We start from the raw sequence: 21,328 nt of genomic DNA on the forward strand, positions 1-21,328 counted from the left end.
TCGCACAGCGGCGATGCTTTTGCACTTCAGGAGTAGCTCCCGGCCAGCGCAGCTTTTGCGTGCTGGCCGGGAGCTACTCATCGCTGCCTGGGTCGCCTGCTTTGGCCGGACCGCGCCCACAAAACGGCAGCCAAATGCCGCCCCCTCCCGCCTCTGCCTGTCAATCAGTCAGAGGCGATCGCTAGGCAACGACAGCCGTCGGCTGTCAGCCATGCGCCGGCGCACTGTAGCGCCCTGCCACACTTCTGACCTGATCGCTGTGATGAACTGCAGCATGCGATCAGGTCAGAATGACCCCCGCTGTACGGTCACAGACCAGTATTGCGATACCAGGAATGTGCCCCATGTCTGCGGATGCATAATTCCGCCAGACCCCTAACAGAGGCATTTACTTCTAGACGTATTCTTTATTGTAATCGTCCTGTACTACAGCACACGGGGCAGGAGGCAGCAGGAAAAGGGCGACTAAAATTGGGGCTATGTCACCATTATTTTGTGCTATGGGATCACAAATGAATGCACAATACTCCAGAAATTCTCCCAAGTCACAAATATCTAGGCGACAATAAGTTTCGGGCGAGGACCGCGGTTCCAGCTTACCGTTAGGGGGTGCAGCTTCTCATCGAATATGTCCAAGGATCTGTCAGAGTCCCTGCAACACAGAAAGGTGGATTTTATTAACATTTCTGAAATGAATTGTAACAACTTTTATCACCTATGATTTGTACACAGACTATATTATTCTACACACACCAGCGGTCAGATATGGCAGCAGCCGGTGTGTAACCTGTAGTGGAGCATGTCGGGAATACAGTACACCCAACATATAATGTCATGCTCATCTCCGGGGCCCGTAAAAGCACAGCAAGTAAAACACAAGGTTGTCACCACACACACAACCTTATCTGTACATTATATTTCTATAATTGTATTGCTTTACGTTAGCAGGAGTGACCCTGTAAAATTCCTTGCTCGGCATAAACAAAACACCTTGCGAGCCGCCCATCTTCCAAGAGATCGATTAGCAAAATGTATTTAAATGTACTTTTTAGTGTACTGTAAAAGGTACGGTCATGTCAGCAATCCGCAGATAATACTTTTCCATACCTGTTCTTTGTGTGATAATATATTGCTAAGGTAACACTGCAAAAAAGAAAAAGGAAAAGCGTGAGAATAAAGGAGACAAACGTAAAAGTATTAGCAGTTCCACAGAGAGAATCACGCTTCCCGTACCCCTCTCCAGAACCCAGCTGCTGTAATCCACAGGGATCTCTCTACTAATTGCAGATTAATTGGCTGTTGTTCATATAGATAAAGCCCCAATAATCACCCGCTGATCAGCGTTTGATAAATGGACATCAGATCATGTATACAGATGGAGCTAAAACCATCTAGCCTTCTCTGCTGCGCCTAGGTGCACCAAGGCTTATTAGCATAAGCCTTTCATCTATTGTTCTCAGCTGCAATACAGAGAGAACAATACAGCAGGGGATTAAGTCTGACTGCCCTGGCTCACTTACTCCTATTAAAGGAATAGATGAGCAGGGCTCCATCTGTATATAATTGTTACACCCACACACGGAAAAGGCAGCACTCTGAAACCCGCCTGCTTCATAGACCATTCTTCCTTTACGTGGAATTGCAGAATTATTAACTGTTTCCGGATTACCTTCAGAGGAGACTGGTATCCCCCAGAACAGTATAAATTATTCCTGCATTTCCCTGGATACAAGAACAGCGTGAGGCCGGAGTGCGCTAACCTGTCTGTGGTTGTACGCCTAATGAGGGGTGGTTCTGCGCTGTTCTAACAGAGGCGCGGAAGTGATGCCGCAATGGTTCTGCGACTGCATTTCTCTGGTTGTCTGTGTCTAAACTGTAACAGAATTTATTTTTATTTTTTTACAACCTTTTTGGATCATCATACTTCTGGATTTGCAGCATATTTTTTGTTACTATGGAATCAATAACTAATGCCACCGGCAACTTTTTGCCCAGTGAGGTTTTGCACAGTCACAACTGTTCTTCCGGAAGAAAAACATGACCGAGGTAAAGACCCGTCTTTGGAGAGCCCCGGTTGTACCAGAGCATCCAGTCTTCGTATCGCCATGTACGCAGCTTCTAGCGGACTGCAGGAAAAGCCCCATTACCCCAACACAGCTACAGGTGACTCTACAACAGGCGTGTCCAAACTGCGGCCCTCCAGCTGTTGTGAAACTACATATCCCAGCAAGCCCCGACACCGTTTTGCTGTCAGAGAATGCTAAAGCTGTGTCAGGGCATGCTGGGATGTGTAGTTTCTCAACAGCTGGAGGGCCGCAGTTTGGACATGCCTGCTCTACAGATACCAGACAAGCGATCACATTACATACATGTGACCCACGTAACGCGTGTCGGCACCCCCGGCAGAGGCTGCAGGGTATCACTCACCATTTTATTGTGCTTCTGAGGTTAGGCTGACTGACTGTGCTGTCATCTAAGAAGATTGTGGAACAAGAGCTGTACTTCTTGGTCAGCTGTCCCGGAGAGACCTGCTATAAAACAATAAGACATTATATAGAGGACCATACGTTAGGAGCGTGTGTATACAGGTCACACCTGCACGGCATAACTATTACACAGACGGCAGATTGTCAAAGTCGAAAAATATTGTAGTACACACACCACGTACTAACAAGACACACATGCCCGCCGTGCGTGCACATATCCGCAATTTGCGTATGATCGCTCCCGCGGTCCTGCGCGTGGTATGGGTATTTACGGCGAAGTTTGTGAACGCATGGAGGGTTATCAAAACATTACATATCTAACCCAAATAGTGCACATTGTACACATAGCCCCCCTGCACCACATCAGCAAGTATCAACAGTTTAAATGATTCCAGGACTAAGGGATTCGCCTTTGCATGATAGGAAGGGACAGACTAAGGTTATAAGGTGATGTCTAGTATCCAGCTGTAGGGTATTTTAAGGGTAACATTCCGTGTTGGTTAGAGGAAGATCGCATGTTCCTGCGTATAGTTATGTGCAGAAGTAGAATATAGATATAAACTGTATTTACTGTATATTATGTATGCGGCGGGAATCCAGAGGAGACCACCCACAAGAGCAGTTGAGAAAGACATCGCCCACCTTTTCAAATCAACCTATGACCTCTCCTGCAATGTAAAGATGCATCTCTGTGTCCAATGGACAAAGGGATTACAGTATCCATTGTATTGCTTTTGGAAATAATGTATAAAAAGCCTGTTGCTGCCTGGCCGGTCAGAAGACTCTTAACGCTATCTACCTGATTAGCGGAGGACTGGACCAGGTTGCGCAAGCGAATATTCACACGTATGTACATTGACTGTAGCCATTTACTCTGTTGTATATTGTAGTGTATAAATTGTATTGTTATCCCCTTCCAGATATATATACGCTGAGGTGTCGGAGCCCAGTGTTTAACTACACATCGGTGTTGTGTCCTCTTTTCCCTGCTAGGGTTTAAAAGCGTATTACATTACCTAACTGTACAAGGTTTAAAAGTGTATTGATAAGGTGTGTACGCGCTACGGGTATTTTGTACCGTCAGCGCTGCATAAGGTTTAAGGTGTAACATCATTGCAGTGCTTTGCTGCATAAGGTCTAGAGTGTAATAATATCATTGCATTACTAATAAGGTTTAAAGTATATCAAGAGTGTGTGCGCTCTGTGTGTACTTTGTACCCCCAGCGCGGCGTTTTGTACGCTAAGACCGTACAAGGTACGGGACTCAGTACGCAAATAGCGTACAAAGTACGTAGCGTGTGTATTAAGTCTAGCGGCCGCAGCGGCTCCATGGTAAAAATAAGAATTTACTTACCGATAATTCTATTTCTCGTAGTCCGTAGTGGATGCTGGGAACTCCGTAAGGACCATGGGGAATAGCGGCTCCGCAGGAGACTGGGCACAAAAGTAAAGCTTTAGGACTACCTGGTGTGCACTGGCTCCTCCCCCTATGACCCTCCTCCAAGCCTCAGTTAGGATACTGTGCCCGGACGAGCGTACACAATAAGGAAGGATTTTGAATCCCGGGTAAGACTCATACCAGCCACACCAATCACACCGTACAACCTGTGATCTGAACCCAGTTAACAGCATGATAACAGAGGAGCCTCTGAAAAGATGGCTCACAACAATAATAACCCGATTTTTGTAACAATAACTATGTACAAGTATTGCAGACAATCCGCACTTGGGATGGGCGCCCAGCATCCACTACGGACTACGAGAAATAGAATTATCGGTAAGTAAATTCTTATTTTCTCTGACGTCCTAGTGGATGCTGGGAACTCCGTAAGGACCATGGGGATTATACCAAAGCTCCCAAACGGGCGGGAGAGTGCGGATGACTCTGCAGCACCGAATGAGAGAACTCCAGGTCCTCCTCAGCCAGGGTATCAAATTTGTAGAATTTAGCAAACGTGTTTGCCCCTGACCAAGTAGCTGCTCGGCAAAGTTGTAAAGCCGAGACCCCTCGGGCAGCCGCCCAAGATGAGCCCACCTTCCTTGTGGAATGGGCTTTTACAGATTTTGGCTGTGGCAGGCCTGCCACAGAATGTGCAAGCTGAATTGTACTACAAATCCAACGAGCAATAGTCTGCTTAGAAGCAGGAGCACCCAGCTTGTTGGGTGCATACAGGATAAACAGCGAGTCAGATTTTCTGACTCCAGCCGTCCTGGAAACATATTTTCAGGGCCCTGACTACGTCCAGCAACTTGGAGTCCTCCAAGTCCCTAGTAGCCGCAGGTACCACAATAAGCTGGTTCAAGTGAAACGCTGAAACCACCTTAGGGAGAAATTGAGGACGAGTCCTCAATTCTGCCCTGTCCGTATGAAAAATTAGGTAAGGGCTTTTAAAGGATAAAGCCGCCAATTCTGAGACACGCCTGGCTGAAGCCAGGGCCAACAGCATTACCACTTTCTATGTGAGATATTTTAAGTCCACAGTGGTGAGTGGTTCAAACCAATGTGATTTTAGGAACCCCAAAACTACATTGAGATCCCAAGGTGCCACTGGAGGCACAAAAGGAGGCTGTATATGCAGTACCCCCTTGACAAACGTCTGAACTTCAGGAACTGAAGCCAGTTCTTTCTGGAAAAAAATCGACAGGGCCGAAATTTGAACCTTAATGGACCCTAATTTTAGGCCCATAGACAGTCCTGTTTGCAGGAAATGCAGGAAACGACCCAGTTGAAATTCCTCTGTAGGGGCCTTCCTGGCCTCGCACCACGCAACATATTTACGCCAAATACGGTGATAATGCTGTACGGTTACATCCTTCCTGGCTTTGATCAGGGTAGGGATGACTTCATCCGGAATGCCTTTTTCCTTCAGGATCCGGCGTTCAACCGCCATGCCGTCAAACGCAGCCGCGGTAAGTCTCGGAACAGACAGGGTACCTGCTGGAGCAGGTCCCTTCTTAGAGGTAGAGGCCACGGGTCCTCTGTGAGCATCTCTTGAAGTTCCGGGTACCAAGTCCTTCTTGGCCAATCCGGAGCCTCGAGTATAGTCCTTACTCCTCTCCTTCTTATGATTCTCAGTACCTTGGGTATGAGAGGCAGAGGAGGGAACACATACACTGACTGGTACACCCACGGTGTTACCAGAGCAGCCACAGCTATTGCCTGAGGGTCCCTTGACCTGGCGCAATACCTGTCTAGTTTTTTGTTGAAGCGGGACGCCATCATGTCCACCTTTGGTTTTTCCCATTGGTTCACAATCATGTGGAAGACTTCTGGGTGAAGTCCCCACTCTCCCGGGTGGAGGTCGTGTCTGCTGAGGAAGTCTGCTTCCCAGTTGTCCACTCCCGGAATAAACACTGCTGACAGTGCTATCACATGATTTTCCGCACAGCGAAGAATCCTTGCAGCTTCTGCCATTGCCCTCCTGCTTCTTGTGCCGCCCTGTCTGTTTACGTGGGCGACTGCCGTGATGTTGTCTGACTGGATCAGCACCGGCTGACCTTGAAGCAGAGGTCTTGCTAGGCTTAGAGCATTGTAGATGGCCCTTAGCTCCAGGATATTTATGTGAAGTGATGTCTCCAGGCTTGACCATAAGCCCTGGAAATTTCTTCCCTGTGTGACTGCTCCCCAGCCTCTCAGGCTGGCATCCGTGGTCACCAGGACCCAGTCCTGAATGCCGAATCTGCGGCCCTCTAGAAGATGAGCACTCTGCAACCACCACAGGAGAGACACCCTTGTCCTTGGTGACAAGATTATCCGCTGATGCATCTGAAGATGCGACCCGGACCATTTGTCTAGCAGATCCCACTGGAAGGTTCTTGCGTGGAATCTGCCGAATGGGATTGCTTCGTAAGAAGCCACCATCTTTCCCAGGACCCTTGTGCATTGATGCACTGAGACTTGGCCTGGTTTTAGGAGATTTCTGACTAGTTCGGATAACTCCCTGGCTTTCTCCTCCGGGAGAAACACCTTTTTCTGGACTGTGACCAGGATCATCCCTAGGAATAGAAGTCGTGTCGTCGGGATCAGCTGCGATTTTGGAATATTGAGAATCCAACCGTGCTGGCGCAGCACTATCTGAGATAGTGCTACCCCGACTTCCAACTGTTCCCTGGATCTTGCCCTTATCAGGAGATCGTCCAAGTAAGGGATAACTAAAACTCCCTTCCTTCGAAGGAGTATCATCATTTCGGCCATTACTTGGTAAAGACCCGGGGTGCCGTGGACAATCCAAACGGCAGCGTCTGAAACTGATAGTGACAGTTCTGTACCACAAACCTGAGGTACCCTTGGTGAGAAGGGTAAATTGGGACATGGAGGTAAGCATCTTTGATGTCCAGAGACACCATATAGTCCCCTTCTTCCAGGTTTGCAATCACTGCTCTGAGTGACTCCATCTTGAATTTGAACCTTTGTATGTAAGTGTTCAAGGATTTTAGATTTAAAATTGGTCTCACCGAGCCGTCCGGCTTCGGTACCACAAATAGTGTGGAATAGTACCCCTTTCCCTGTTGTAGGAGGGGTACCTTGATTATCACCTGCTGGGAATACAGCTTGTGAATGGCTTCCAATACTGCCTCCCTGTCTGAGGGAGACGTCGGTAAAGCAGACTTTAGAAACCGGCGAGGGGGAGACGTCTTGAATTCCAATTTGTACCCCTGAGATACCACCTGAAGGATCCAGGGGTCCACTTGCGAGTGGGCCCACTGCGCACTGAACTTCTTGAGATGGGCCCCCACCGTGCCTGAGTCCGCTTGTAAAGCCCCAGCGTCATGCTGAGGACTTTGCGGAGGCGGGAGAGGGCTTTTGTTCCTGGGAACTGGCTGTTTGCTGCAGCCTTTTTCCTCTCCCTCTGCCACGGGGCAGAAATGAGGCGCCTTTTGCCCGCTTGCCCTTATGGGGCCGAAAGGACTGCGCCTGATAATACGGCGTCTTCTTAGGTTGAGAAGCTACCTGGGGTAAAAATGTGGATTTTCCAGCAGTTGCCGTGGCTACCAGGTCTGATAGACCTACCCCAAATAACTCCTCCCCCTTATAAGGCAATACTTCCATGTGCCTTTTAGAATCCGCAACACCTGACCACTGCCGCGTCCATAAACCTCTTCTTGCAGAAATGGACAGCGCGCTAACTCTTGATGCCAGTCGGCAAATATCCCTCTGTGCATCACGCATATATAGAAATGCATCCTTCAAATGCTCTATAGTCAGTAATATACTGTCCCTATCTAGGGTATCAATATTTTCAGTCAGGGAATCCGACCACGCCAGGCCCGCACTGCACATCCAGGCTGAGGCGATTGCTGGTCGCAGTATAACACCCGTGTGAGTGTATATACATTTTAGGATATTCTCCAGCTTTCTATCGGCAGGTTCCTTTAGGACGGCCGTATCAGGAGAGGGTAGTGCTACCTGTTCAGACAAGCGTGTGAGCGCTTTATCCACCCTAGGGGGTGTTTCCCAACGTGCCCTATCCTCTGGCGGGAAAGGGTACGATGCCAATAACCTTTTAGGAATTATCAGTTTTTTTATCGGGGGAAACCCACGCCTCATCACACACTTCATTTAATTCCTCGGATACAGGAAAAACTACAGGCAGTTTTTTCTCACCAAACATAATACCCTTTTTAGTGGTACTTGTATTATCAGAGATATGCAATACATTTTTCATTGCTTCAATCATGTAACGTGTGGCCCTAGTGGAAGTCACGTTTGTCTCCTCATCATCGACACTGGAGTCAGTATCCGTGTCTGCCATTTGAGGTAACGGGCGTTTTAAAGCCCCTGATGGCGTTTGAGACCCCTGGACAGGCACAAGCTGAGTAGCCGGCTGTCTCATGTCGTCAACTGTCTTTCGTAAAGAGCTGACACTGTCACGCAATTCCTTCCATAAGCTCATCCACTCAGGTGTCGACTCCCTAGAGGGTGACAACTCTATAATAGGCAATTGCTCCGCCTCCATCTCATTTTCCTCCTCAAACATGTCGACACAATCGTACCGACACACCGCACACACACAGGGAATGCTCTGATAGAGGACAGGACCCCACTAGCCCTTTGGGGAGACAGAGGGAGAGTATGCCAGCACACACCAGAGCGCTATATATAGACAGGAATACCACTATAAAAATGTGCTTTTCCCTTTATAGCTGCTGTTATTATTAAAACTGCGCCAAATTAGTGCCCCCCTCTCTTTTTTACCCTTTTCTGTAGTGCAGGACTGCAGGGGAGAGTCAGGGAGACGTCCTTCCAGCGGAGCTGTGATGGAAAATGGCGCCAGTGTGCTGAGGAGATAGGCTCCGCCCCCTTCTCGGCGGCCTTTTCTCCCGCTTTTTGGTGAGTTCTGGCAGGGGTTAAAATACATCCATATAGCCCTGGGGGTTATATGTGGTGTATTTTTGCCAGCCAAGGTGTTTTCATTGCTGCTCAGGGCGCCCCCCCCTAGCGCCCTGCACCCTCAGTGACCGAAGTGTGAAGTGTGCCTGAGTAACAATGGCGCACAGCTGCAGTGCTGTGCGCTACCTTGTTGAAGACTGATGTCTTCTGCCGCCGATTTTTCCGGACCTCTTCTTGCTTCTGGCTCTGTAAGGGGGCCGGCGGCGCGGCTCTGGGACCGAGCTCCGAGGCTGGGCCTGTGTTCGGTCCCTCTGGAGCTAATGGTGTCCAGTAGCCTAAGAAGCCCAAGCTGGCTGCAAGCAGGCAGGTTCGCTTCTTCTCCCCTTAGTCCCTCGATGCAGTGAGCCTGTTGCCAGCAGGTCTCACTGAAAATAAAAAACCTAAAACTAAACTTTCACTAAGAAGCTCAGGAGAGCCCCTAGTGTGCACCCTTCTCGGCCGGGCACAAAAATCTAACTGAGGCTTGGAGGAGGGTCATAGGGGGAGGAGCCAGTGCACACCAGGTAGTCCTAAAGCTTTACTTTTGTGCCCAGTCTCCTGCGGAGCCGCTATTCCCCATGGTCCTTACGGAGTTCCCAGCATCCACTAGGACGTCAGAGAAAGTGTGTTTAAAAGGTATAGCTTTATGGTTTAAGATAATATCGACATTATCAATTGGGGGCATTGTCCGGTTTTTCCGCATACCCGCAACCTAACAGGTTAAAGCAGACTTTATCTATCAGCAAAGGGCAGACAGGTATCCTACATGAACCTTTTCCTGGCCGTAGAATACACTGGTAAACCCTATCTCATTGCTGATAAGATGGCGTCTGCTCTGCTCTCAATTATAGGTAATATCGCTTACATTTATAGAAGTGTGGGATTTGTACTACTGCGGACGTACGGTCTTTGTACACGTGTCTCGGACAAAGTACTGGACTGCGTACGCAACGTAAAGACATACGCACGGTCGCGTGTTTACGCAACGTGCGTAAGGGTACGGCTGCTAAGTACAAATTACACAATAGCATTGTTTAGTTTAGGTGCGGGACGGTAGCCACGCGACAATAGCACAAATTGCTCAGTTTCCAAGAATTAGTTTAAATAAATCCTTTTTTACTGTATTACCTCTGGTACTAAGGCTGTTTATCTGAATGAAAGTTAATTTTCTGTACAGAAAAACCAAAGTGTATTTGAGTGAACGAGCGTGAGTGAGCAAACATAATAAAGGTTTTGTGGACCCAGGGAATTCGGGATCCCGTAGAGGTGGTACACCAGGTGAGTGGAGACTTGGTGGCGTGAGAATTAGCTGGCTCACGTTAATATAAATTGAAGTACAAAGGAGCAAGGTAGCAGTGTACCGCAGGCCAAAAGGTCAGCGAAGGTTTAGAGTACCGCAGATCAAAGGTCAGCGAGGTTTTAGAGTACCGAAGCCCAGGGGGTTAGCGAAGATACCCATTTAGTTTTTTAAATGATTCGCTCCGGCTGAGGTTTCGCAGCCTGAAAAAACGATTCCATTGGTCGTACGGCGGATAAGTAACAAGTACCTATACGCTGTGCGATTGGACCGCACGTTCGTGGGTGCAATATTTAACGCAACGTGATACCCTTTTTACGAGCTTTGCATAAAATCGCGGTATCATTAGTGCTGGTTATTGCATACGCAAGCGTGATTTGTGTATAATAAAGGTTTAGGGAGTTTTCGCTGGTCTCACTCAGGAACTCTCCAACGACCAATATTTACTGGAAAGGGTAAGTCACTCCCAGAAACTTCCAGTGAATAGAGGTTACACAGGGCCCTAGGTTGGGTACGTACCTTCGCTAACGACAGTGTATGGTAGTATTGGCCAACGTGGGCGGTGAGTGGGTGAAAGCACTCTGAGAACTTTCACCGTTGCCTTATATTGAGTATTTTGTTTTTTTGTAGGATTAGCCGGGACGGCAATACCTGCAAAATATGGGGGCCAGTTGCTCAAGTAAGGGACGTGCAACCAGGGTTCAGGTTGACATACCGCGACCCAAAGGGTCAGCGAGGTTCATAATGTGTGAGAAGCATGGACCACACGCAGAAATTTTGTGCAATGAATGGGAACGTATGACTGCGGAAGATAGGGAACCATTCCCTAAGGTAGGCAGTTTTGAACCAGAGGTATTGCAGAATTTAAGGATTAGGATATGTCTGATAAAACCCCGAAAGCGAAGGGTCAGACACACAAACTGTTTAAATTTATGGCAGCAAGAGGGCGATATGCAGAGGGAACTAGCTCACGCAGCAGGTTCCAAACCTAGCAGGAAAATGATGGCAACCGCACCACCACCACCGTATATTGTAGGGGAGAAAGTGGCTACAGACAATGGCATATTGGTATCTGATAAGAGTATAGTTGATAAATGTACTAATGCTAACCCGTGCAAGTTGTATCCCATTTTAAACTTTACTCAGGACTGTGAGCAAGAAGATGAGCCCAGCACGATATCGGCACTCTCTCTAGCAGCCACCATACAGAACACTCAGGTGGTCACGGCCCAACCAGTAAGATCAGTTTTAAGGCCCCTAGCGGAGGGATAAGTGAGGTCGTGTCCACAGGTAAGTACGGTACCATACATTATGCAGAGACAATAGCACCTCAGATTGTGGAGTCAACTCAAAATGATGTAATTGAATTAAATCCTGTCAGGGTGATCGCAGTCCCCAATGGGAAGACTGACGCTCAGGGAATCACTCGCATCAGGAACATTGCTATGCATTGTCCCTGGTCCCGGACCGAATTGAGGACAATTATGTCTGAATTTCCCGATCCCAGAAAGGATCTAGCCGCATGCCAGAGGTTTATTAAAGAATTAGGTAACGCCACCGAACCCACAAACAAAGATTGGCGAACAGTGCTATGAGTATGTTTACCTTCCAATATTTACCCCGCGAAATTCATTACTGATTGTAGATTAGACGCAGGAGTACCTCTCACTGATGAGTACACTCAGGAGAATGTACGACAGATCAATCTGCAATTAGGAGTATATTTCCCTACTGTTGTCAAATGGAATAAAGTCTTTTCCATAAGACAAAAAGAAGGTGAAACGGCATCTGAATATTTCCACCGAGCACTGCAGGAAATGGCTAGATACACTGGGGTCGAGGATATTAAGGAAAATGTACATCATAGGGAGGTAGCCGTGTCAGTATTAATGGACGGGTTAAAAGAAACATTGAGAACAAGGGTACAAACCACTCAACCTAACTGGAGAGGTATCTCGGTGGCTGCATTAAGAGAGTCCGCTATTGAGCACGATCGGAACGTCATTAAGCACAGGGAGTCTCAGGGGGATAAGCTGATGACAGTAAGTATAAATGCTCTCACAACGAAGCCGCATCAGCCAAAACCCCTGATGGTAAGTTACGTGTAGTGGTATGCTATAACTGTAAGAAGGAAGGACATTTTGCACGGAATTGTAGGTATAAGGAGACACATAAGGTATACCGACCCCCTAGACCAGGATATGAACCACATTATAATACACATAATTGGGATCAGGGATCGCATAGGAGAAGTTATGAGCCGCATGCAGGGGAAACAAGGGAGGTACCCACCTAGGAGGGACTGGCAGACCTCTGAAAATTCTCAGCTATCCCCCTCATATATTGTAGCTGCCAGCGCGCTACGGGAGGGTCACAATATACAATAGGGGTTGGGCCACACCTGTAGTCTGCAGCCAGTGAAGTTGATTGCTAGCCTTGGTAGAGAACCTGAGGTCACAGTTGATGTAGCTGGTAGATCACTACCTTTCCTTGTAGATACAGGGGCGGCCAGGTCAGTGTTAAATTCAACGGTAGGTATGAAAACCACGGGTAAAACAATTTCAGCAATGGGAGTAACAGGAATAGTGCAACACTACCCTTTAAGTAGACCAGCGAGATTACGATAGGGCCTTTGCAGACCAAGCATTCCTTTTTGCTAGCTGCATCGGCTCCGACTAATCTACTTGGGAGAGATTAATTGTGTAAAATGATGTGTGTCATATATTGTACTCCTGAGGGTGTCTTCTTAGATATACCCGAGAATCACGTTCAGGAAGTGCAGGATATGTTAGACACCCCACAAAGGTTAATGTCACACTCTGCTGTTATAGACAGGTGTCCATCCAAGGTAGAGGAAATGATCTCCCAGATACCGGAATCCCTCTGGACCAAAGATGGACAAGACACTGGATTGATGGCAAATGTAGCTCCTGTAGTAGTGCAATAAAAGAGGGTAGGATAGCTCCAAAAATCCCTCAGTATCATCTGAAGCCAGAGGTAGAATTAGGAGTGTACCCAGTCATAGAGCGCTTGCTACAACAGGGCATGCTAGTCAGGACGTCCAGCACTGCCAATAGTCCCATCTTCCCTGTGAAAAAGAGTGGGGGGTTACAGGCTAGTGCAGGATCTAAGGGGGATAAACAAGATAGTTGAGAGCCAATTCCCCGTAGTGCCAAATCCAGCTGTCATCCTCATGCAAATTCCCTCTACTGCGAAATTTTTCACTGTAATTAACCTCTGTTCTGCTTTCTTTTCGGTCCCTCTGCACCCTGACAGCCAATACTTGTTTGCATTTACATACAGGGGAGTACAGTATACGTGGACTCGCCTACCCCAAGGTTTCATTGACAGCCCAAGTATTTTCTCCCAGGCTTTGCATGACTGTTTACAATCCTTTCAACCTGAGAGCAGATCAGTATTAATACAGTATGTAGATGACTTACTGCTGTGTTCTGATTCACTCAAATCATCCTTGAAAGACACGAAACAGCTTCTGTTTCACCTTTCTAATACGGGACACAAGGTTTCAAAAGATAAATTGCAGTTGTGCCAGACCAAGGTAAAATATTTGGGACATTGCTTGACACAAGGACTTAGACACCTCACCGCTGATAGAATACAAGCGATTCGCGACATGACTCTGCCACAAACCCAGCAACAGATCCTCACTTTTCTTGGAATGTGTGGGTACTGTGTCACATTGGCAACTCAATATGGTGTGAAGTGCTGCACGTATATTACAAACAGCACTGATGACCCAACCGAGATAATCGATCAAAAGATGGACGATATCTTGCAGTTGAAGTGGGAGTTCCGAAGGAGACACAACCTTACCCTGACTGCTGTGAGTAATGAACTGACCGGCTGGGTCTCATGGTTGAACCCACGAAATTGGTTCTCAGGATTAGGAGAATGGGCTCAAAATGTTATTATGAGTGTAGGAAAGTTTCTCCTTTGTATCCTGGGAGTCGTCATAATTATTGGCTTGATATTTACGTGTGTTCGAATTTTAATGCGGCGCCAGCACGGCACAAAATTGATTAGTTTAAGGAGCTGGGGCATTGTTACAGCAGCAGATTAGATTTAAGACCCATCCATAGAGACAATGTTATGATAAGGATTGCAAATTAATTCTATGGCCTGTTTCTTTCACCCGTTTTTCCTACGTCTCCCCCGTGGCCCAGATACACCGATCCGGAAAAGACATCGACTACACCCAAGAATGTTTATGTAAATGTATTTTAGATATGTGTCTTATCTTCATCTCTACAACCTTCAGTTAGTGACACACATAGTCGACAGGTGATATCCACACATACTAGCACTCACATATGTTCCCCCTCTATGTATCATCAACTAAATGTGCACCCCATTTGTTGGAACAAGAAGCCGAAAAGAGCTCGGTAGTGTTTGTTGGCCCACTTACAGACCCTTAATACGAGATAAGAAGGATTTAATGTATACTTCACAATACCTCGAAGCTTATCTAGAACATATACGGCACAATGATACATGCCCCTCAGACATGGATTCATACATACATGCTTTTACTATCCAACTAGGTCATACATTTCCCACCTACACCTCTCCTCCTACCATCCAATCATCTGTAGATATTGTATTGTATATTTTTCTGTTTAGTGTTTAGATAGTGGCAGTTATTGTTGACTGCCAAAGGGTGGACTGTCACAGTCAAAAAATATTGTAGTACACACACCACGTACTAACAAGACACACATGCCCGCTGCGCGTGCACTTGTTCCGCCGTGCGTGCACATATCCACAATTTGCGTATGATCGCTCCCGCGGTCCTGCGCGTGGTATGGGTATTTACGGCGGAGTTTGTGAGCGCATAGAGGGTTATCAAAACATTACATATTTAACCCAAATAGTGCACATTGTACACATAGCCCCCTGCACCACATCAGCAAGTATCAACAGTTTAAATGATTCCAGTACTAAGGGATTCGCCTTTGCATGATAGGAAGGGACAGACTAAGGTTATAAGGTGATGTCTAGTATCCAGCTGTAGGGTATTTTAAGGGTAACATTCCGGTGTTGGTTAGAGGAAGATCGCATGTTCCTGCGTATAGTTATGTGCAGAAGTAGAATATAGATATAAACTGTATTTACTGTATATTATGTATGCGGCGGGAATCCAGAGGAGACCACCCACAAGAGCAGTTGAGAAAGACATCGCCCACCTTTTCAAATCAACCTATGACCTTTCCTGCAATGTAAAGATGCATCTCTGTGTCCAATGGACAAAGGGATTACAGTATCCATTGTATTGCTTTTGGAAATAATGTATAAAAAGCTGCATAAGGTTTAAGGTGTAACATCATTGCAGTGCTTTGCTGCATAAGGTCTAGAGTGTAATAATATCATTGCATTGCATTACTAATAAGGTTTAAAGTATATCAAGAGTGTGTGCGCTCTGTGTGTACTTTGTACCCCCAGCGCGGCGTTTTGTACGCTAAGACTGTACAAGGTACGGGACTCAGTACGCAAATAGCGTACAAAGTACGTAGCGTGTGTATTAAGTCTAGCGGCCGCAGCGGCTCCATGCTAAAAGTGTGTTTAAAAGGTATAGCTTTATGGTTTAAGATAATATCGACATTATCAAGATACAAAGGGGCCAGCGCGGAGCTGGAAGCATCCGACAGGACACGGAAAAGAAACCAGTACAGAAAGCCTAGACGTGCACAAATAGCAGGAGAGGAGCCGCCTATGCGTCTGGTCTTAGTGTACTATAAGTTATCACCCATGTGCGCTTGCACCTGCCTTACACTTACTGCAGGTGCACAAACTCCCACTCTTCTCTGCCCATTCCTATCACACCACCGTTCCGCCTCTCCCCCGGTCTCCAGTGTAGGTACACTTGGAATGTGTTGGACTCAGACTCACGGTGTGGCTATCAAATAACTAGACTGACGCTATAATTTCCGTTTAATAATTTTCCTTGGGTGAAAGCTGCACTCTAGCTCATTATCTGTCGGCTGTCTCACAGCTTCTGTCGTTTTATTCCTTCCCCCAGTAACGGATGCAGAACAGAGGTGACTTTAGGGAAAAGACGTCACACGGTGCTAGGTCTGGCGAGTATGTAGGGAGTTCTAGCGCCGCAATCTGCTTCTCGGCCAAAAACTGCGTCACAGAGAGAACTGTGTGGGCTGCAACTCTGGCCTCTTTATTCTGATTCTTTCCTGCAAAGATTCTAGAACATTTCTGTAGTAATGCCGATTCACTGTTGCACCTTCTTGTACCCAGTCTGTAAAAACACCACCCTTCATACCAAAGAAACAATTAGCATGGCTCCGATTGTGTATTTGCTCGGACGTGCTTTCTGCATTCTTGGTGATGATGGTGTTTCCAGTGCACGGACTGGCGTTTTGTCCCAGGATTGTACTGAAAGATTCGTGCTTCATCACAGGTAATAACAGCAAATTTGTTAGCAGTTGGGCAAAACCATGTGCAATGCAGGGGGGCAGATGTAACGTGCAGAGAGAGTTAGATTTTGGTGGGGTGTGTTCAAACTGAAACCTAAATTGTAGTGTAAAAATAAAGTAGCCATTATTTACTCTGCACATAAACAAAATAACCCACCCAAATCTAACTCTCTCTGCACATGTTACATCTGCCCCACCTGCAGTGCACATGGTTTTGCCCAACTGCTAACAAATTTGCTGCTGTGATCAGCTCATATCAACGCCGGCGTATACACATATAACTCACAGCAGATAACGCCTGTGATTTGCCATTTGCCCTACTCAGAGATTGTTACCGTTAAAATAAATCACCCGGCTTGTCTTACTTACGTGATTTATGTGGTTACTCTTCCTCTTTTCTCTCACTGTAACAGATAAATGTATCATTATCAGAGAACGTCTCAGCAGGGATACAAAGGTACCATGTGTGAAACCAGTGCTCTGCAGTGTGCGGGTGTAATAAATACACATTATATACGAGATGTAGTTAACATCAGTGACTGCTTCTATGTTGAGTACGATGAAAGTGTTACCCACGTGATAATGAGGATAGGATGGTGAATACTTAGTAGCACAATGGCGGAAGCTGGCAGCACCTGGAAATGGCCGTCATAACCCGATGAAATATTTCATACATCCGCACAGTTAATCAGTAAGATAATCAGCGCTACATTGATTCATTTCCGTGGAGTTTGTGTGTGTGTGTGTCAATCATAAGTTTAGGGTCTTATAAGTGTATAGTATAACACTCATAATGTAATCATATGTAATTAGGCAGATTTAAATGAATATAAGTCCCCTCATGTCCAACTTGAGTCACGCATAATAAACAACATTTTACTACTAAGTTTATATTTTTTCTGCTTCTAAGCATTAATTACCTACCGAACCAATGTATTATTGTCATATACAGCGCCAGTCAGAAGACTGGACACACACTCATTCAATTGATCTTGATCCAGAGGCACCATCAGGCAAAGCTTTAGCTGTCCCAGGATGCATTGGGGACTCCTCTATGACCCCGCCTCCAGGCAATGTGAGCAGGCAGCAGGTCACCTAACAGGCGGGCTGCACTGGGCAGCCCTGAAAAAAGCTACAAAGATTTCAAGGGCCACAGCACTCTTATGTCATTGTGACATTCAGCGCTGCGTCTCAGTCACCTCCCAAGCGGCGTCGCATACTCCCGCGGCTCAGTTGCCCGGGTACTTGCGGCGGAGACGCTCCGGCTTAGGCACGTGGTCGCAGACGGTCTCCTGGTTCGCGTGGCTGCTACGAAGGGAGGAGGTAAGAGGGTCCCCCTATCGGGACCCGCCACTAAATCACGTTCCTGATCGCAGACTAAGGAGACCGACTGCGACACTGGCGTAGACACGGTCACCGAGCAGGGACCCCACTATATCCACCAGGGCATAGGAGTACAGATCGGGTGCATCAGGTGTACCAACGCATAGGGGAGTCAGCAGTTGACCTGTAGCCCCTCCTCCGGGCCAGGGCGCCATCTCCTTGCAGATTTTCTGCTCTGGAGCTCAGAGATATAGATATATATATATATATATATATATATATATATATATATATATATATATATATATAGAGAGAGAGAGATCTCTCTATCTCGAGATAGATATATATATCTATATATATCTATCTATCTATATCTATCTATATCTATATCTATATCTATATCTATATCTATATCTATAGAGAGAGAGAGAGAGAGAGAGAGAGAGAGAGAGAGAGAGAGAGAGAGAGAGAAAGAGAGAAAATATATATCCTGGTCCCAGTACCGTGTCTCAGACCAGTGGTAAGAATTCTGACTTCAATGAAGACTCCCGGATACCATTACCTGAAAGAAGCGAGCCTCTGTGACATGATGTGACCCCTTAGTTGTTATTATCTGGGGGTCACCGCTCATCACCAGACAATATAATACTGTCTTGCAGAAATATCAGATATGGCAGGTGGGGGAGGGCACCTACGGCATACGACCCCTCTATCCCGCCAGGTACACACTAGGGGGCACCATTGTGCCCCCTTAGTATTTATTTACTGATTATCCTGCATACTGTAGATAATTACTGTGGTGAAAAGAAAGTGTAACGCTGTGCGGTCTCACACTTGCTACAACTGGAACAGTTTGGTTTACATCAACACTAAGTAGAAATAATATACATTAGGGTTGTGGAACACTTGTTACATCGGTGAATCGGTCTTTCTCAGAAACCCACAACAGCCGGGTAACTGGTTTATAAAGTCAGTCAGGTAAACTCACCATCGGTCTGGGATTTGCTGAGGAATATTGTGCTTGCTCTGGCGTGGTCAGACGGGTTAGACTCCGGTGCTAGGTCTAGAATGAAACAAAAACACAGACGTTTAAAGTGCTCAATTCCAAAATGTAAGAGAAACATCATCTTGGTGCAATATTCCACCCCCTTCCCCAGGCACCATAGATCGGCGGACGGGAACGTTACTGAAGGACACCACCCTCTATCAGCCTCACCTTGCTGGAGAATGACTGATAACAGAACCGCGTGCAGATAGAATGTCATATAGCTGGAGGTATGGTGACCTTACACGGATCTGTGACTAGCAGCGCTTTCTGCATTTTTGGTTTAGTAATCCTTCATATTTTTTAATGATCATCCTACAGTCACAGAACACAGCAGAATATTCCTCATGTAAAGAAACTGGTGTATAAGATATGGTAAGCAGAGAAACACTATTACCAGGTACCTGTATTACACGGACAGTCTGTGCCTCTTCCTCTCCGCCTCCCCCCACTTATCGTACCCCTCTTCTCTGCACCCCTACCCTCTCACCACTTCACCCTCTGCCACCTCAGGCGTTACCTTCCATCTCTGCTACCTGTCTGTCCCTGTAGTTCCTATTGTCTCATCCCTCACCCTCTAGAACGTAAGCTCATGTGGCCAGGGTACACCACCGTGCCTTGTGTACCCTCCTCGTTTGAGCCTGTTATATCTTCAGCAGAATTGTGTCTGTATGCGGTGTGAATTGTACGGATACCGGTTTCTGCGGTGTTAATGTGCGTACGTCTTCCCCCTACGTACGGCACTGTGGACACTTTGTGGCGCCCTAAGAAAACAGGATAATTATACATCAGAACGGTGTCTGGGCAACTGCCGATATCCGCCATCTATACACTACCGCCGTCATACACTGCGCCCACTGTCATAATGTAATACAGTCATCCAAACGCCGCAGCCGGTCAATGGAATCACTCCTTGCAGTAAAGGAGATTCTGCATACAGCAGCTCGGCAGAAACACGATAGCACCAAGGTATTGCATTCATTCTGAAGAACACGGATGAGCACGAGGGTCCTATCCCCATCAGGCGGCGAAACGCGTTCTCACCACGTTTCTGCAGGATCACCGCTTGGTGCGGGGCCAACATGCAATCACTACACATTATAGCCGCGATACACAGCTCCTCTCACACCGGTGCCGGATTTGGTAAAAAAAACAGATCACCGGATGGCTTGTAATGTGGCATCTTGGAAGGATCCCATACAGAAGGAGCCCTCCTCATCTATCCCTTTAATACAGAGGTTCTCAAACTCGGTCCTCGGGGGAACACACACTGCATGTTTTGCAGGTCTCCTCACAGAACCGCAAGTTAAATAATTAGCTCCACCTGTGGACTTTTTAAAATGCGTCAGTGAGTAATTAATACACCTGTGCACCTGCTGGGTTACCTGCAAAACATGCACTGTGTGTGCCCCCGAGGACCGAGTTTGAGAACCTCTGCTTTAATAGGATGAACTGAGGCAGGGCAGTCGGACTTCATCCCCAGCTGTAATGACTTAATCCCCCCTGTGGATGTTTCAGGGGTTTATTCTGCTACCTACAAGTGACACAGTTACAGTACAAAGCCGCGGGGTCTTCCAAGGTTACCAGAGAGAGTGGCAAACACTAGCCGCTGACCAGCCGACGCACATCATTACCGACACATGCATCCAGGATCGGCTAATTAGGACGCTGCGTCGACACGTGTCCCTTCTCTCTCACATAATCCACTCTTCTGTACACTGTGGCATTGGCGGTTGTGGTGGAGGGAGCTGGGGGACGGCACGTGGCTTCTGCACGGATCTGCGATCTTGAGAAGTAAAAATAAGAATTTACTTACCGATAATTCTATTTCTCGTAGTCCGTAGTGGATGCTGGGAACTCCGTAAGGACCATGGGGAATAGCGGCTCCGCAGGAGACTGGGCACAAAAGTAAAGCTTTAGGACTACCTGGTGTGCACTGGCTCCTCCCCCTATGACCCTCCTCCAAGCCTCAGTTAGGATACTGTGCCCGGACGAGCGTACACAATAAGGAAGGATTTTGAATCCCGGGTAAGACTCATACCAGCCACACCAATCACACCGTACAACCTGTGATCTGAACCCAGTTAACAGCATGATAACAGAGGAGCCTCTGGAAAGATGGCTCACAACAATAATAACCCGATTTAGTTAACAATAACTATGTACAAGTATTGCAGACAATCCGCACTTGGGATGGGCGCCCAGCATCCACTACGGACTACGAGAAATAGAATTATCGGTAAGTAAATTCTTATTTTCTCTGACGTCCTAGTGGATGCTGGGAACTCCGTAAGGACCATGGGGATTATACCAAAGCTCCCAAACGGGCGGGAGAGTGCGGATGACTCTGCAGCACCGAAT

General features: G+C 47.0%; 1 protein-coding gene across 2 annotated transcripts in view; it reads right to left on the reverse strand.

The window, feature by feature from the left end:
- Positions 1-21,328, reverse strand: part of CCNYL1 (cyclin Y like 1) — an 86,777-nt gene that overhangs the window by 38,327 nt on the left and 27,122 nt on the right. The window contains exons 2-6 of one of the 2 annotated variants that reach the window (XM_063932673.1): positions 18,911-18,985; positions 16,969-17,003; positions 2,428-2,528; positions 1,108-1,143; positions 601-652 (exon numbers count right to left, since the gene is read on the reverse strand). In XM_063932673.1, the coding sequence (XP_063788743.1) occupies positions 601-652; positions 1,108-1,143; positions 2,428-2,528; positions 16,969-17,003; positions 18,911-18,985 (299 nt within the window). Of the gene's footprint in view, positions 1-600; positions 653-1,107; positions 1,144-2,427; positions 2,532-16,968; positions 17,004-18,910; positions 18,986-21,328 lie in introns of both variants that reach the window. The other variant, XM_063932672.1, reaches the window with a different exon arrangement.

This window comes from Pseudophryne corroboree, chromosome 7, assembly GCF_028390025.1.
Source record: "Pseudophryne corroboree isolate aPseCor3 chromosome 7, aPseCor3.hap2, whole genome shotgun sequence".
Classification (NCBI taxonomy): Eukaryota; Metazoa; Chordata; class Amphibia; order Anura; family Myobatrachidae; genus Pseudophryne; species Pseudophryne corroboree.